The sequence below is a fragment of the Chiloscyllium punctatum genome, chromosome 37 (assembly GCF_047496795.1).
Source record: "Chiloscyllium punctatum isolate Juve2018m chromosome 37, sChiPun1.3, whole genome shotgun sequence".
Lineage (NCBI taxonomy): Eukaryota > Metazoa > Chordata > Chondrichthyes > Orectolobiformes > Hemiscylliidae > Chiloscyllium > Chiloscyllium punctatum.
In genome coordinates this window covers 54,040,838-54,057,198 of record NC_092775.1, presented here as the reverse complement: position 1 = coordinate 54,057,198, position 16,361 = coordinate 54,040,838, and the positions used below count along the sequence as shown (strand labels likewise).

The 16,361-nt window shown below is 41.3% G+C and overlaps 1 protein-coding gene across 2 annotated transcripts in view; it reads left to right on the top strand.

Annotated features, from left to right (window-relative positions):
• Window positions 1-12,961, top strand: part of stx16 (syntaxin 16) — a 49,727-nt gene extending 36,766 nt beyond the window's left edge. For both annotated transcript variants that reach the window (XM_072556843.1, XM_072556844.1), the window contains exons 6-8: window positions 2,460-2,603; window positions 3,097-3,177; window positions 4,388-12,961. In XM_072556843.1, the coding sequence (XP_072412944.1) occupies window positions 2,460-2,603; window positions 3,097-3,177; window positions 4,388-4,492 (330 nt within the window). In that variant the 3' untranslated portion in view covers window positions 4,493-12,961. The remainder of the gene's footprint in view (window positions 1-2,459; window positions 2,604-3,096; window positions 3,178-4,387) is intronic.
• The last annotated feature ends 3,400 nt before the right edge of the window (window positions 12,962-16,361 follow it).

The window sequence follows — 16,361 nt, the reverse complement described above, 5'->3', positions numbered from 1 at the left end:
GAGCGCTGCTCCTTCATCAGGTGGTTGTGGAGTATAAGATCGTAAGACACAGAATTTATGGTGTGATGCAACTGAAATTACATTGAAAAAGACCTGGATTGTTTAAGTCTCTCATCTTTTAGAATGACCATGTTGACTTCAGTTCTTTCATGTGTAAATATCAGGACTTTTTTTTTTAATTTGCATTCTCAAGTGAACTTTAACAATAAATGCTATGTCGGCCCAGATAATGCATTGAAGGTGTGAGGTGTCCTGTGTGAGGCTGTCTATGCCCCATTGTTCAGATTGATTCTATTTCTAAAAAAAGGATTTACAGAACCTTACATGGATTCATGCAGTATTTGAGCGAAATCAAATGTATTTCTGCAAGTACAAATTCACCTCACAAACTTGTATGCATGTGCGTGTATGGGAGGGGAGGTGGTGGTCTGAGTGTCTGTGTGAGAGAGTATGTGAATGTGTGTGGATGTAAAGGGTATATGTCTGAGAGGGTGGGTCTGGGTGTGTGTGTGTGAGTGTATGGGAGAGGGTCTGCGTGAGTGTATGCATCTGCAGAAGTATGTGTGTTAGCGCATACTTGAGAATGTAAATTTTATTTTAAAAATTCTGGGATTTACATATGAAAAAACTGAAAACACCATGCCCATGCTAAAAGATGAGAGACTTAACAAACAATCCAGATTCTTTTCAGTATGTAATTTCAGTTGCATCACGCTGTAAACCTTTGCTATAAATTCTGTGTCTAATGATCTTAAACTCCACAATCACCTGATGAGGAGCAGCGCTCCAAAAGCTAGTGCTTCCAAATAAACCTGTTGGACTATAATGTGGTGTTGTAAGTTCACATTTTGAGTCCAAAGATTCCTGTTCAGAACAAGGGGAGTGCTATTCGAATAATCAGCCAAACGTTTTTGTAGCTCACCTTTGAACAAACTGAACAAGACTGGCTGCCTTTAAGTACAACGAGTTGTATCGCACAATGTTTAGTACCAACTAACCTCAGACCTCTTGGAAACAAATTAGAAAGGTTCAAAAACTGTAATTGAACATTAATAAGATGTTGTTATTTACAGATTTACTTCCATATCTTTTTGTTCTTGTATTTCCTCGCACATTAATGAGGTGTGAACCAGCGAATAAACACTGCTGTTGTTCCTTTCCAGAATAAACTGAGCATTTGAGAATTTAGATCAGGATGGTGCTGGAAAAGCACAGCAGGTCCGGCAGCATCCGAGGAGCAGGAAAATCAACGTTTCGGGCAAAAGCCCTTCATCTGGAGTTTGAGATGTTATATAGTACTTACCAATTGTGTTTAATACAAAATTTATTAGCAATGATTGCTCTGTCGCAGCAATAAATGACTTTCCATTTTAAATATAAATAGTTTTATGTTGTGGGGACCTATGGCACAAGGATGGAGTATAGGATTATTCAGAGCTAAGCATTTTGGGAGTTGTTATCATAATAAGTATGCAATTTAAGGTAATAAGAGCAAAGTACTGCAGATGCTGAAGATCTGAAATAAAGAGAGAAGATGCTGGAGAAACTCAGCAACTCTGGCAGCAATTGTAGAGTGAGAAAGACAGAGTTAACATTTTTGAGTGTAGAATGACTTCTTCGAAACGGAAGAGACTAGAAAAGTCTATTATATGTGGAAGTCAGGAATGGTATGAAAGGATAGGTTGTGACTTGTAGCCAGATAATAGGGGCTTTGCACTTTTCTGAATACTTTATTCCAAGTGGCCTATGTGGCCCTCACCCATTCTTTTGTACTGTGGTAGTGTAATGATACTGTGGTAGTGTAATGATACTGTGGTAGTGTAATGATACTGTGGTAGTGTAATGATACTGTGGTAGTGTAATGGTAGCAGTCCAGTGGCATTGGCTAATGAATTAAAAGATGCAGTTCAATTCCCATTACAAGATTGTGAGAATTCAAATTCTTTTTAAGGAAAAGTACGAAAATGTAAAACTGGTACCCATAAAAGTGACCTTGAAACTGTCAGTTTCTGATAGGAACTGACCTTGATCACTCATGTCATTGAGGGAGGGAAATCTGTCTGCCTTAAGTCTGATCTACAGATTAGTCTGGTTCCTCACCAACATAGGAGAAGGGAGGACTGCAAATGCTGATGAAGGGCTGATGCCCGAAACGTTGATTCTCCTGCTCCTCTGATGCTGTCTGACCTGCTGCGCTTTTCCAGCACCACACTCTCAATTCTCACCAACGTAATTGACTGTCATTTCCTGTGAAGTGGCTAAGTATATAATTTAGTCCAGACTACTAGGTCATAAATGCCAGTTGTTTTCGTGATGACTGTCTCCCGAGAACGTAGCAAGGGAAGGTGTGCGCAATTTACTTAAATTTCCTGTTGTACCCTGTCCGTAATTAATTTAGCTGGCCTTGTGTACTAAGGGTATCTGAGTAGGCCTATATTCCTTTTCTGTTGCATTCACAGGGTTTTACCCATGATCAGCTGCTCCTGGTGGAAGAGAACACTCTGATGGTGGAAGAACGCGAAAAGGAGATCCGACAAATTGTGCAGTCAATATCGGACTTGAATGAAATTTTCAGAGAGCTGGCCAGCATGATCGTGGAGCAGGTTGTTTGATTTTTGAGAAACATTTATGTATAAAAATAAAATTCCTTTTCAGCTTTGCCACCAGAAGGGAGGAATCATGCGCACATACATCTGTTGAGCCTCTGTGTTTTCCAGTTTCAGCTTACTCCCCGACACTCCCCAACCCCAACCAGCTCTATATTCAACCCTGTTCTTCAGATACCACCAGATTTCGCTGGGGGAGTGGTAGTGATCAGAGGTTGAAATTTTTCCGAGAAGGTGTAGGGAAGCCCAATTAAACAGCCCTTCAGAGCAAAGTGGCAGTGGCAACACGTTACTTCCAAAATTAACAATTCTTCAGGGAATCATTCTCCCACCCAAGATTCCCTTGCTGACCCAATTTCACTTGTCAATGAGTCACAGCAAGACTCTGCAGCACTGGAGCATCCAGTTGGCCAGTATGCTGCAAAGGCAGGTATCTGATAAAAGTTTGATTAACTGTAACAGCTGCCTCACTCTGTATGTTCATTATCAGGGGACCATCTTGGACCGGATAGATTATAATGTGGAACAGTCCTGTATGAAAACAGAAGAGGGCTTGAAGCAGTTACAGAAGGTATGATTCAATTTATCCAGGAGTTATTTGTTATAAGTTGAACGCAGCTCTCTGCAGTGAATATAGTGAACATACTACAGAAGATTATAATCTGTAAATTTGGTTATACAGTTATTGGTTTGATGACATGGCTGGGCCACTATTTTAGATATTTTCGGATCAACCTGCTCAGTGATGGTATGACACTCCTCTGGAGGAGGTGGGACTTGAACCTGTGCTCCTGGTTCAAAGGTAGGGATAGAGTCACAGCACCACACGACTCCAGTACCTGGGGTTCTAGGATCCATTAATAACTAGCAATCTGTTGTTAAACTGAAACCTTTATTCTGTTTTCCACTCCAATATTAAATTCAGCAAGACCTGAGGGAAACTCGTTCTGTCAGTTCTCCTGTCCTCTTTTTTTTTTTTTCTTTCCCTGGCACTGAATTAATATCTGGTATGAAGGAAGAGAAGGAGGCCATTCAACTGCTTGAGTACATGCAGATACTTAGTTGGATTATGATTGCCCTGTATTTTAGCTCCATTTACAGGCCTGTGATCGATGTCTCTGATTTCCTTACCTAATAAAATTCTGTCAGTTTCCATCATGGAAGCAACTATTGCCCTGTTATCTACAGTCAAATTTTCCCTACCCTTTGCATGGAAAACTGTTTCCTGATTATCTCTCTCTGTTTCTCTTTCCCTTGCTCTCTTCCTGCCCTGCCCCCATCTTAATTTGTCATTTTCACTTGAAAATGGAGGGCTCCGTTTCAATGCTTCTATTCAATCATTTTAATATTTTAAATGCCTCTTTCAGGCCACCCTTCAACCTTCTGTATTCAGGGATATACAACAAGGTTACATCTTATAATTTAACCCTGTATTTTTTTTTAACAAAGGGGTAAGTAATTACGTGGTAAATAATAAAAGATTATTTCAACTGGTCAGTGCCTCAGTGGAAGTTAGCAGAAATAGCTTTGCTCATTACTTTTTAAAATGTAGAATCACAGCAGCTCATGAAGGGGTGTTGATTGGATTTTAAAAATTCTTCCACCGAGAATAACCTTTAGAAAAATGCAGGATCAGAATGGGATTAGAGTCAGCAGTTTCACTGTTGAACTGTCACAGGTGCAGTGAACTTGAATGATGTATCATCATGTATATATGATGGGATATAAATGAGTTTTTTAATATTAAAAAGATGCTTACAGTTTGCTTTCTAATTTTGCAGGCAGAGCAATACCAAAAGAAGAATCGAAAAATGTTGGTCATTGTGATCTTGTTTGTGATTGTAGTGGTTCTCATTATCGTGTTGATAGGTGTCAAATCAAGGTGATTGGCAGAAATTCGCCTACAGCAGGAGCTGTGAGGAAAATTCGCTGGTTTGGTGATTAAAAAATAATGTCTGCGAGGGGGAGCTGTGGAACAGGATCAGATCCCCTGAATTCCTTCACTACAGAAAATCAGGAATATATTGTGATTGCTGTGTTGTAAATTGAATTTGGGGAGTAGGGGTTGGGGGAAAGGTGTGTTCTCTCTTGTGTTGCTGTGAGCAGTACTTGGACTTGCTTCTTTCCGCTTTTCCTCCTCCAGCTGATATGCTCGTGGCCTGTAACTAAATGATCTCCCACCACTGGGGGGACACTCAGCTCTACAAGGAGCATCATCAGTGTCTCGAGGAGCGGAGAGGGGGCTGGTGCTTCACTGGTTGCCTTGAGCACACCTGGTTCCTCTACCATCCTTTCCTTACAGTGCACTAATGTGTTGCAGCAGTTCTGATTTTTGTGTGATGGCCTTTATTTCCTGGAGGAGATGACACATTTTTATATTTATGGTTGTGTCCAACTGTAACCATCAAAAGCAAAAATCATTAAGACTTAAAGAGCAAACAATTCTTGAACATGTATGTGTTGTTAAACTTTATTGTCTACTTTCTGCTTGGCATACTGTGTGCACGTTGGGAATACACAGCAGTCTACGCTTTCCCTTTGGGTTGTCATGGTAGATCTTCCCCTTGCAAAATGGCAGCAGAACAATACAATGGCAGTCCATGTCTGTAATTTGTTACTGTAAATTACCCCCTTACCAGGTGACCGAAAGCTGAGGGAGGGAAGGATGAGTTATAAAGTTGGGAGAGTCTTATTGAAGGCTTCCCAAACTGTGGGTCAAAATTTTGGAGTTGTCAGTTCTGAGAACCGAGGTCCCTTTAAATCCACACCTCTTTTTTTTGAATGCTGGGCACGGCCTATCTTTGAAGTTCTATCCCTTCTTCAAAAAAGCCAACTTTTTTTCCTGCAGTTTATACACTTCTCAAGGTGCTTAACCTCAATTTCCTTTCAGTCTTTCAAATCTCTCTCCTCTTTGCTTTCTCAAATTGTCCATCCAACCTGCCTGTTACTTGGATCGTGGAAAGTTTCAGACTTCAAAACGCGGTTATGTTGTGGAAAGGTTTGGGAAGCAGTGTGCTTGGCTGGCCTGAAACTATCAGGGACAGAGATCCCTGCATTTGTGGCCACGGTTAGTAATTGATTGACTAAACAAAAGGCAGCCATCATTAAGAAGGAAAATATGTGTGACGCTAGTGGTTGGAACAGATTTAGTTGGGGTGAAGTCAGGAATATACAACAAAGTGGGAGATCTTTATTTGGAAAACCAAGGCATTTCACTCAGGATATCCAGACTTTCTGTAATGGTCAGGGATCTTTCAACTTCTTTGTCTCTTTCTGCAGGAGTGAGACTTGGGCAGTGTATCACTCAGTTGGCTAGAACTAGGCACCAAATTGTGTAATGTATTTAGTAGATTGGCTCTGAGTGAGCAGAAAGCACATGATTTGAGTGTGTGCTGTGTATCTGATAATCCCAGTATCAAATCAGGTGAATATTGGAACTTGGTGGAGAGAGATGCTTTAATTTGAATATCTCTACTTTTCTACATTCTCCAGTGAGAAATCTTTTTATTGTTGTAACGCTTGTGTTTAAGTGTTTAGATGGACCAGAACAATTTGTTTATTTTGATTTTACCTTTAATACTAATGGAATAAGCAGTTTGGAACACTCTAGCTTTTATTCTCTTTTTCTCAAGGGGAAGAAGTGTTTGTATCTAACTTGTTTGTGACTCTCACTGTTATGGTTCCCTCGTGCATTAGGTTCAAATGTAATGAGTTTGATTGTGTTTCTGATAACCTGGAGTTTGTCATGCACGAGAGTTCCATTTCCAGGTAATGGGAGTGAGCTGAATGTACTGCCTAAAGTGTACTTAACAGTATTGTGAAACTACTTTAGAAGAGATTTTCTGAAGGGAGTGTACATTAATTTAGACTGTGCTCTTGGGCATCATCATGTCTGTTTTATGCCCTTGGATGGGAATTTTAATTAAAAACAAATGGTTCATGGCATTACTTTGTAACTGTTGGGTTCCTGTCTTAACTTTTATTGAGTGACAGCATGCAGGAAATAGAATGAGTTTGCAGTGGATGCAATGGAGAAGTTTGAGGTGGTAAAGGGATGCAAAGTAGGTAGACACAGCCAATTTCTAGTAGTTTAGCAATCTGGAACAAAAATGTAGAGTACAGTTAAACACAACAGATTTGATGCAGAGAGTAAAAGTTGCCTAACAGTGCTAGTGATTGTAGCAGTGACCGTGCCAGCATTAACGAATGGATGTGACAGTGTGTTGAGTGAACGGCAGAATAAAGTGATTGTGAAAAAGAGTAGACGGATGGGAGCAAAATGAGCAGAAGGATACTGCTCAAGGGGAGGAATGAACATCCACATGGACTGGTTGGACGACCCATTTTCAGGGTAGGAATTTATGCTTCGTTCTATATGATTTAAAAAAAACAAAATGGAGGGTAAGAGACCTGAGTTTGGATGTCATTGGAAGGGACCATTGAATTGAGAGAGACAGACTGCAGCAAAAGCAGAAACAAATTGCAAATGCTGAAGATGTTCAATTTTAAAAGGTAAGTGCTGCGAACCGTTCCTCAGCAGGTCAGGCAGCACGTGGAAATGAAGAGAGCTGGAATTTCAGTTCAGTGTCTGATGAAAAGATTGGTAAGATTTTTGGAGTCCATTGTGAAGGACGAGATTTCTCAATACTTGGAAGTTACATGCTAAAATAGGGCAAAGTCAGCGTGGCTTCATCAAGGGGAGGTCATGCCTGACAAATCTGCTAGAATTCTTTGAGGAGGTAACGAGCAGGTTAGACCAAGGAGAGCCAATGGATGTTGTCTACCTGGACTTCCAGAAGGTCTTTGATAAGGAGCTGCAAATGAGGCTGCTGAATAAGATAAGGGCCCATTGTGTTAGAGTCAAGGTGCTAGTGTGGATAGAAGATTGGGGCTAAAGGGTCCTTCTCAGGACAGTGACTGGTGGAGTTCTACAAGGGTTAGTGTTGGGACTACAACTTTTCACTTTATATATTAATGATCTAGATGAAGGAACTGACGGCATTTTGGCTAGGTTTTCAGATGATACAAAGATAAGTGGTGGGACAGGCAGTATTAAGGAGGTGGGGAGGCTGCAGAAGGATTTAGACAGGTTAGGAGAGTGGACGAAGAAGTGACAGATGAAGTACTACTTGTGAAAGTGTGAGGTCATGCACCTTGGTAGGAAGAATAGAGGCTTGGACTATTTTCCAGATGGGGAGAAAATTCAGAAATCTGATGTGTGAAAGAACTTGGGAGTCCTAGTCCAGGTTTCTCTTAACATACACTTGCAGGTTGAGTCGGTGTTTAGGAAGGCAAATGCAATGTTGTCATTCATCTCGAAGACTTCTGAGGCTTTATAAGGCACTGGACAGACCACATTTAGAGAATTATGAGCAATTTTGGGCCCCATACATCAGGAAGGATGTTTTCGCCCTGGAGCAGCTCTACAAGATTAGTTCACAATATTGATTCCAGGAATGAAAGGCTTAACATCCGAAGAACATTCGAGGGCTCTGGGACTATATTTGATGGGAGTTTAGAAGGATGAGGGGCTATCTGATTGAAACTTGCAGAATACTGAATGACCCGGACAGAGTGAACATTGGGAAGATGTTTCCATTGGCAGGAGAGACTAGAACCTGAGAGCACAGCCTTCGAGGAAGACCTTTTTAGAACGGAGATAAGGAGAAAGTTCTTCAACCAGAGAATGGTGAATGTGTGGAATTCATTGCCACAGAAGGCTGTGGAGGCCAGGTCATTGCGTATATTTAAAACGGAGATAGATATGTTCTTGATTGCTAAGAGGATCAGTGAGAAAATGGAGTTGAAAAACCTATCAGCTGTGATCAAATGGCAGAACAGACTCATTGAGCCAAATGGCCTAATTTCTGCTCCTATGTCTTATGGTCTTATGGAAAAGTCACTCACCTGGACCACTTATCTGTTTCTTTCACTCTAAAGGCACTGCCTAACCGCCTGAGTTTTTCCAGCATTTTCTGTTTTATTTCAGAGACTGAAAATCCAATTAAGAGAACGCGTTAGCAACTTATAAACTAAAACTACACTTTGTTGATGGGATAAGCTGCCCCAAGTATCCTGTTATCTGGATTATTCTATGGAATGGGTTCAGCAGAATGAGAAAATGTCTTCCTCAGTACCTTGTAGACATAATTGCACCTTATTAATGATCTGTAATTCTATATCATGTATGATTTTTCTTGGTAGTTCAGGACACTAATTGTGCATGTGAAATATGAGGCTTCTTTAACGTAGCATTGTGTTCTGGGACTGTCCAGATTCAGAGCAATGTAAAACAGCCACTGAATGTTTGAGATAGATTCCCTGGCTTGCTGTAGTTGCAGTAGACTAGACACAACTGGACCAAAGGTTGGAAGTTGTGTACAGTGCTGCTTACCTGTCTCCACAGAGCCACCACTCCAATTACAAGGGACAAGTCAGGTGTGTGGTGGAATATTCACAGTTTACCTGGATGACTGAGGCTCTAATGACACTGAAAGCTTGATTGCATCCAGGACAAAACAGACCACTTGATCATTGTCCCATTCATCAACTTCTCTCCTCTACAACCAACCCAGATTGGCAGCAATGTAGACTAGTTACAAAATACACTGTAGCAACTTGCCAAGCCACCTTGGATAGCATCTTCTAAACCATGACCTCTAACAGCTAGAAGGACAAAGGGAGAAGGTGTATACTACCTCTCTGTGACTTATAATGCTGACTTGGAACTGTATTTGCCATTTATTTACTTTTGCTGGGTGAAAACCCTGGAACTCCCTTCCCAACTGTTCTGTGGGTACACCTACACTACAAGGACTGCAGTGGTTCTCCATGTTCTTCAGGGCAATTAGGGATGGATCATACACCCTGAGTGTATTGGAGTGAGTAATTCGTGAGAAAACTGACACAATCATTGCACCTTATTTGAATGCTGAAGTTGGATTACCTGAAGAATTCGCCTTGAATTGGAAACTGTGGCTTCATTATAATCCCCAAATGATGGGGATAGCAAAGGATAATTATTCATTGAGTTTTACATGGATTGTGTCGGATGAATCCAGTGTCTTATTCCAGACTTGGTGTTCTTCTGTTTGATATGATAGATTACAAAGTACAAAAAAGAAGAGGGCGTGCCCATGGCAGTAAAAACAATGAAGGATAGTGTCTCTGATGGCACTTGTTGTAATTCCCTGACTGCTGGTTCAGTATTGAATGTTTTAGTCAGTAGGGCAATATGATGTTTGCACCTATAAACTGTACAGTTTTTGCAAATATTTATCTGCTGTTAGCTTCATACAATGTTCATCATACACACAGACCATTTGGCCAAACACTCCAATCTGGCATTACTGTCACCTCTACTTGAGTCTCTCTTCCAATGTTCCTCACCTAGTTTCATCAGTGAAATCCTCTCTCTTCCCTTTTCCCTCCTAAAAATCCAGCCTCATTTCCAACATATTTATACTAGTTGCTTCAACCACTTCCTTTGTAGTGAGTTCAACATTCTCATGAATCTGTCCATGGGTTGAGAAGCTGCTTCTGAATTCCCAGTCAGATTCTCAGTAACTATCTTATGGTCTTCTCAGTTGTCTGTTCCCCACTGGAAAAATGCTCAATTGTCCACTCTGTTAAAACTTTGGTTAATTTTAAATGACTTCTATTCAGCTACCTTTCAGCCTTTACCATTGAAAAGAGACCCAGGCTGTTCATTCTTCCTTGATCATCCTTCACTACTGATGCATCTCTTCATATATAGTCAGCCCATCTTAAGTTAGTTATAGCAACTTAATTGTTGTTTCAAGAGAACAATGTGTTTTGCTACGCTTTTCAGTAAGTGCACATGCACAAAAGACCTTTCGGATTGCCTGAATCTCTCGGGGGTTTTTTTGATGTCCATCGCAATCTATGGATACTTTTCTAACATTGTCCGCAGCATTATCCCTGCAGTTTACTTAGGTCCTATGCTCAGAACCAGAAGACCAACAGAAATTTAAGGAGCTGCAAAAATTCAGTTTAGAAGGAATTGTTTAAATTAGATTCCCTACCATGTGGAAACAGGCCCTTCAGCCCAACAAGTCCACACCGACCCTCCAAAGAGTAACCCACCCAGGCCCATTTCCCTCTGACTAATACACCTAACACTAGAGGCAATTTAGAATGGCTAATTCACCTGACCTGCATTTGGACTGTGGGAGGAAACTGGAGCACCCGGAGAAAACCCACACAGACACTGGGAGAATGTGCAAATTCCACACAGACAGTCGCCCAAGGCTGGAATCGAACCTGGGTCCCTGGCGCTGTGAGGCAACAGTGTTAACCACTGAGTCACCGTGCTGCCTGGTGGTCTGTTGCTGTGTAAGTTCACTCCTTTTAAAAAGGATGTCAGTAATTATTTGTTTCAGAATATTAGATTAGATTCCCCACAGTATGGAAACAGGCCCTTCGGCCCAACGATCCACACCGACCCTCCAAAGAGTAATCCACCCAGACCTACACTATTGGCAGTTTAGCATGGCCAATTCACCTGGTGTGCGCCTCTTTGGATTGTGGGAGGAAACCCACACAGACACTGGGAGAATGTGCAAATTCCACACAGTCGCCAGAGGCAGGAATTGAACCTGGGACCCTGGTGCTGAGAAGCAGCAGTGCTAACCACTGAGCCACCGTGCCACCCAACACACAACACAGAAAAAGATGGTTCCTGCACTGCCTCAATCCATGGAATTGTGCTGGAATCGAAAGGTCTTGTTGTAGATGTAGAAGAGAATGAATGGTCAAATTGATATTCTGACGTTTTGCCGAATGGCCTTGTAGGGGAAAGGAGATGTTGAAACATTGTACTGAAGATGTGTGGTAAAAATCGTGAAAGAAGGGATTGTAAATGTGGGATTAGGTGCACTGATGGGCTAAATGTCTGACTGTTACCTTGTGTCACGTAGGGGTAATCTATCTCTATGCTGCAGATGGATTGTTGAATCAAAGGTAAATTTCCCAAGCCTTCGAACATGGTTCAGAAATTAGGCTGCATTTGTTGCTTGGTGAATTTACATAAGTGACTTGATGTAACTAATGGTAGGAAGTAGACTTTGTAGTTGAGTGAACACGGAGTGGGTCTCCAGCTTTGTATATCAAGACTGCAAATAGTCTCCACCCATCTTCCACAAATGTCTACAGACTATTATGTACGTGTAAGCAATGGAAATGCAGCCATTTGACTGGTTAGGTAGACATAGTTTTGAGTTATTGTGAATCCATGCAACGCGAGCAAGTTTTCATCAGTTCCCACACCACACCAGTTCACAGCTGCTTATGTGAAGCTAAGAGCCGCACCAACTTAAAGGGAAGAGACTAGGTGGTAGAGTCCTTGCATACTTACTACTGAAGCTGACTTCTCCTCTAAGGTGGCCTTTGAACTATTGATTCTGGATTATTTGAACTATTGATGTCAGGTGTTAATAGCCCTCTGTGTATACAGCACTTCTCCAAATTTATTCTCCAGCAGTTAGCTAGTGTGCGCTAATGAGAGCAATGCTGACTGTCAGCAACTCTATAGCACTGCTCACTGGCTCTGTATCTGCAGCTCCTGATACCGCAACGACAAGAAGTGAGTTCAGGCTGGGGATTCTATTTATTTTGGTGTAGAAACTTTTTATTTTCTTAAAAGATGTGACTTGATGAAGTGATATTTTACAATATGCTTAAATGCAATTAATTCCTGTTTGGATTACGTTCATGATAAGCAGCCTGCTTCAGTTTAAAGTCTGTGACTGTTACCCATTCAGCATTACTAGATTTTCAAACTGGTTGCAAAGACAGCTTAACGTGTTCTTGTGCATGGGCTGTATGGTAGAAAAATGATTGTGCATCCCATCTCTGTGCCGCACATGCTTTTCTTTGTGTGGAAGGTGGAAGTAATATGTCTGAGTACTTAAACAGTTTATTGATAACACTTGGGTGTCAGTGTGAGATCAGACATCTGTGTGCACTAGCTAACTTCATACAGTTTGTGCATTGCTGACAGTTCTGTACATTTATAGTACTCAAGTCACCAAGAAGGAAACTGGCCCTGTACATTCAATGCAGAGCCCTGGAACACAGAAGTTGTATTTCCCATCCTGATTGAATAAAGATGTATATAGCTTCTCTTGTAGAAGGGAGCTGTAATGATGGTTGGGGTTATAAGTGATGGGATACATTGCCTGGTGCCCCTTGTTAAACAGTGTGAACTGTACAAAATCCTTGTATTGATATTTGTATAGTCTTGGGACCTGACCTAATTTTGAAATAAATGTTTGTATGTACTTTTGCTTGTTTTTTTTGTCAGCTGCACAAAACAATAAAAAGGAATTTGAAAAGCTTCAGCTACTGTTTTTTTTAAACAACCAATGCAGCACATTAGTATCTACTGATTTCAATTGCCAAAGGAGGTTAAAGAGAAGTTGTTCACATTTTTCCCCTTGGGGGCTCTTTTACATTTTCACACAGGAAACACACTCTGGATTGTAAAGGCTGAAGTCATTATGTTCTCAGCTTTGTGAATGAAGGTCTGTGGTCTTTTTTTCTGGCTGTAATTTTCATACTGTTATATGTACAGCAGACATATTGCATTGGGGTACAGAATAAGAGAATGTGTGAGAGAGATCTGGTCTTATTAGAATCTTATCTTTTGCTGGATAATTGACACCAATGGCATTGCTGCTATGTTGCTTCTAAAGATCTGTGCAATGTTCAAGGAAGTGATTGAGGTAGGGGACAAAAGCATTGAACGCTAGCATCCAAGAAGTTTGTGGCTGTCGACCTTTAAGACAAAACCTCAGTTAATGAATGTTCACTTTCAAAGAGGGTTTGGTGGCCTGAAGTTCTTTCACTTTACTGTGCTCGAAGTTTGAATCCAGCCAACATTCTGCCTCTTAAGGGCTGAAGTGTTGGGAAGTCAGTGGTTCAGAGTGTCTGATTTGTCACAACTGGCCACTCTTGCTCTTGGATTGCAAGGCTGAACAGTGTAAGGGACAGCAGTACCAGCTGAGTTTGAAGTATGTGTGTTCTGGAAGTGAAATGTTTAAAGAAGCTGGACATTGTTTGTCCGGTTTGAGTCCTTTGCTGCAAACTATGGAAGCTAAGCAGATGGTAAGACAGAGCTTGCAGTTATAAAGTGTTCATGTGCTCAGAATGCCCCGACATTCAGCAGAAACAGTGAAAAGCAGTAATTACTGTTCAGGCAACACAGTACTGCAATTGGACTGAACATAGTCACATGAATAGCAATGAGATGAATGACCAGATAAATGATCTTTTGGTGACGTGAGGGAATAAATGTCTTCAATACAATCACCTGAGCAGACAGACAGGGCTGTAGTTTAATGTTGCATCCATCAGGTGCACTGCAGTAACCTTCCAAACTCACGACCACAACATCCGGAAGGACAAGGGCAGCTGAGACATTGGGACATTAGCTTCTCCACTTTCCCTTCAAGCCACGCACCTTTCTGACTTGGAAAGCTGTCGCCTTCATGGTCACTGGGTCAAAATCCTGGAATTCTCTCCCTCATGGTTTGAAAAGTGAGTCACATCAAGGAATGTCATGAGTTGATTGGTTGTTTGAGTAGACGTTGTTAGGGACTGTTTCAACCCTGGTATTTTTTTTATAAAAAACGTATATTTCTAAATTAGCACAAGAGGGAATGATTTGTCAGAATTTATAGGCACTGGAGAGTGAGCTGATTTGTTAGGAAGGGTGAAAGTTTTCTACTTTCTACAGCTAATATTTTTTTCAAAATAATTTTCTACTTTGGTATAAATGTTTCTTTAGGCATAGCTGAAGAGCTCACTGCAGGCTGTGCAACACACGAGACTATGTGGGAAATCTCTGATACCCCTGGCAGTCTGGCTCACCACATCTGCAGGCAGTGCCACAGTTTGACTAGTTATGGGTTTTGGAGCTTCGATGTCGGCTGGAGACACAGCAGTGCATCTGGGAGGCTGAGAGATACCTGGATGGCATGTTTTTAGGTGCAGTTACACTACAGCTTAATCACCCTCTCTGACTGTACTTACCTATCAGTCAGAGGAAGGGCCACAGGCAGCTAATCGGGAAAGTCTCAGCATTGTCATCTATCTAAAGAACAGATTTTTCTGTGTTGGAAAGCAGTGGCAGAGTAATGCAACCAGCTGCACAAGCAGAAATAAAGTAAGAGGAATAGTGGGAGGACACACCTTAGTGAAGGGTATGGATGGGCATTTCGCAGCTTGCAGACATGACTCCAGTATAATGCATTGCCTGAACGGATTTCACTGGCTACAGGGATTGCGGAGAGTGAATAGTCAGAGATAATGGTTCGCATTGGGATCAATGGAAAGAGCGATGAGGTCCTGTAACCAGAATTTAGTGAGTTAGATAGTGGATTATAAAGCAGGAGTGCAAAAAGCACAATGCAAAGATTACAATATGTGCCAGTGAGCATTGGAAATAGATGAATGCATGGATGAAGAATTGGAGCAGGAGGAAGGACCTCTTGGTTCCAGGATCACTGGGTTTGGCATGGGGATTGAATACGATTGGGATATAGAAATGCAATAGAGGGTGGATCACAGACTTTGGCTTTAAACTAATTAGAAGGATTATGCAACAAGTGCTGATTATGCCAGAAATGCTCACATTCCTCAAATAATTTTTGTAAAGATATCTTACAACCAATGTTCCCTCAGTATTGCACTGATGTGTCTGTTCAATTTAGGTGTTCAGATAGAGTCAGAGTCATAGAGATGTACAGTATGAAAACGGACTCTTTGGCCTACATCTCCCACTAAACCCTTCCAATTCATATAAACGTCCAGATGATGCTTAAATGTTGTAAATGTACCAGCCTCCACCACTACTACTGGCAGTTCATTCCATACATTCATCACCCTCTGCGTGAAAAAGTTGCTGCTTAGGTCCCATTTAAATCTTTCCCCTCACCTTAAACCTATACCTTCTAGGTTTGGTCACCCCTACCTTTGGGGGGGAAAAAAAAATCTTGTCTATTCATCCTGTACCATGCCCCTTAAGATTTTATAAATCTCTATAAGGTTACCTCTCAGCTTCTGACATTCCAGAGAAAAGAGCCCAGCCTATTTAATGTCTCCCTATAGCTCAAACCTTCCAATCCTGGCAATATCATTGTCGATCTTCTCTAAACCCTCTCAGGTTTCACACATTTCCTATAGCAAGGAGACCAGAATTGAATGCAGTATTCTAAAAGTGGCCTAACCAATACCCTGTACAGGCACAACATGACCTCCCAACTCCTATACTTGATGCACTGATCAATAAAGGCAAGTGTACCAAACAAAGCCTTTAACCACCCTGTTCTACCTGCAACTCCACTTTCAAGGAACTTTGAACCTGCACTCCAAGGTTTCTTTCTTCGGTGTTAAAAATCTCACAACACCAGGTTATAGTCGAACAGCAGCAGTGCTCCCAAAGCTTGGACTTCCATAAAAACCTGTTGTACTAGAACCTGGTGTTGTGTGATTTTTAACTTTGTCCACCCCAGTACCAACACCAGCACCTCCACATCTTTTATCAGCACCATTCCCTAGGAACTTACCATTCTTTGCCCTTGTAACTAATGTCCAGTTTGGGGGTGAGTGCCACAATGGGACCAATCCAATCAATTCAGTTCACGTTCATGCTTATTTCTGCAGTTCAAGTTGTTGAAAAGTGATAAATATTTATATTCTGATTTGGAATGTATTCAGTGAGGTAATTATCAG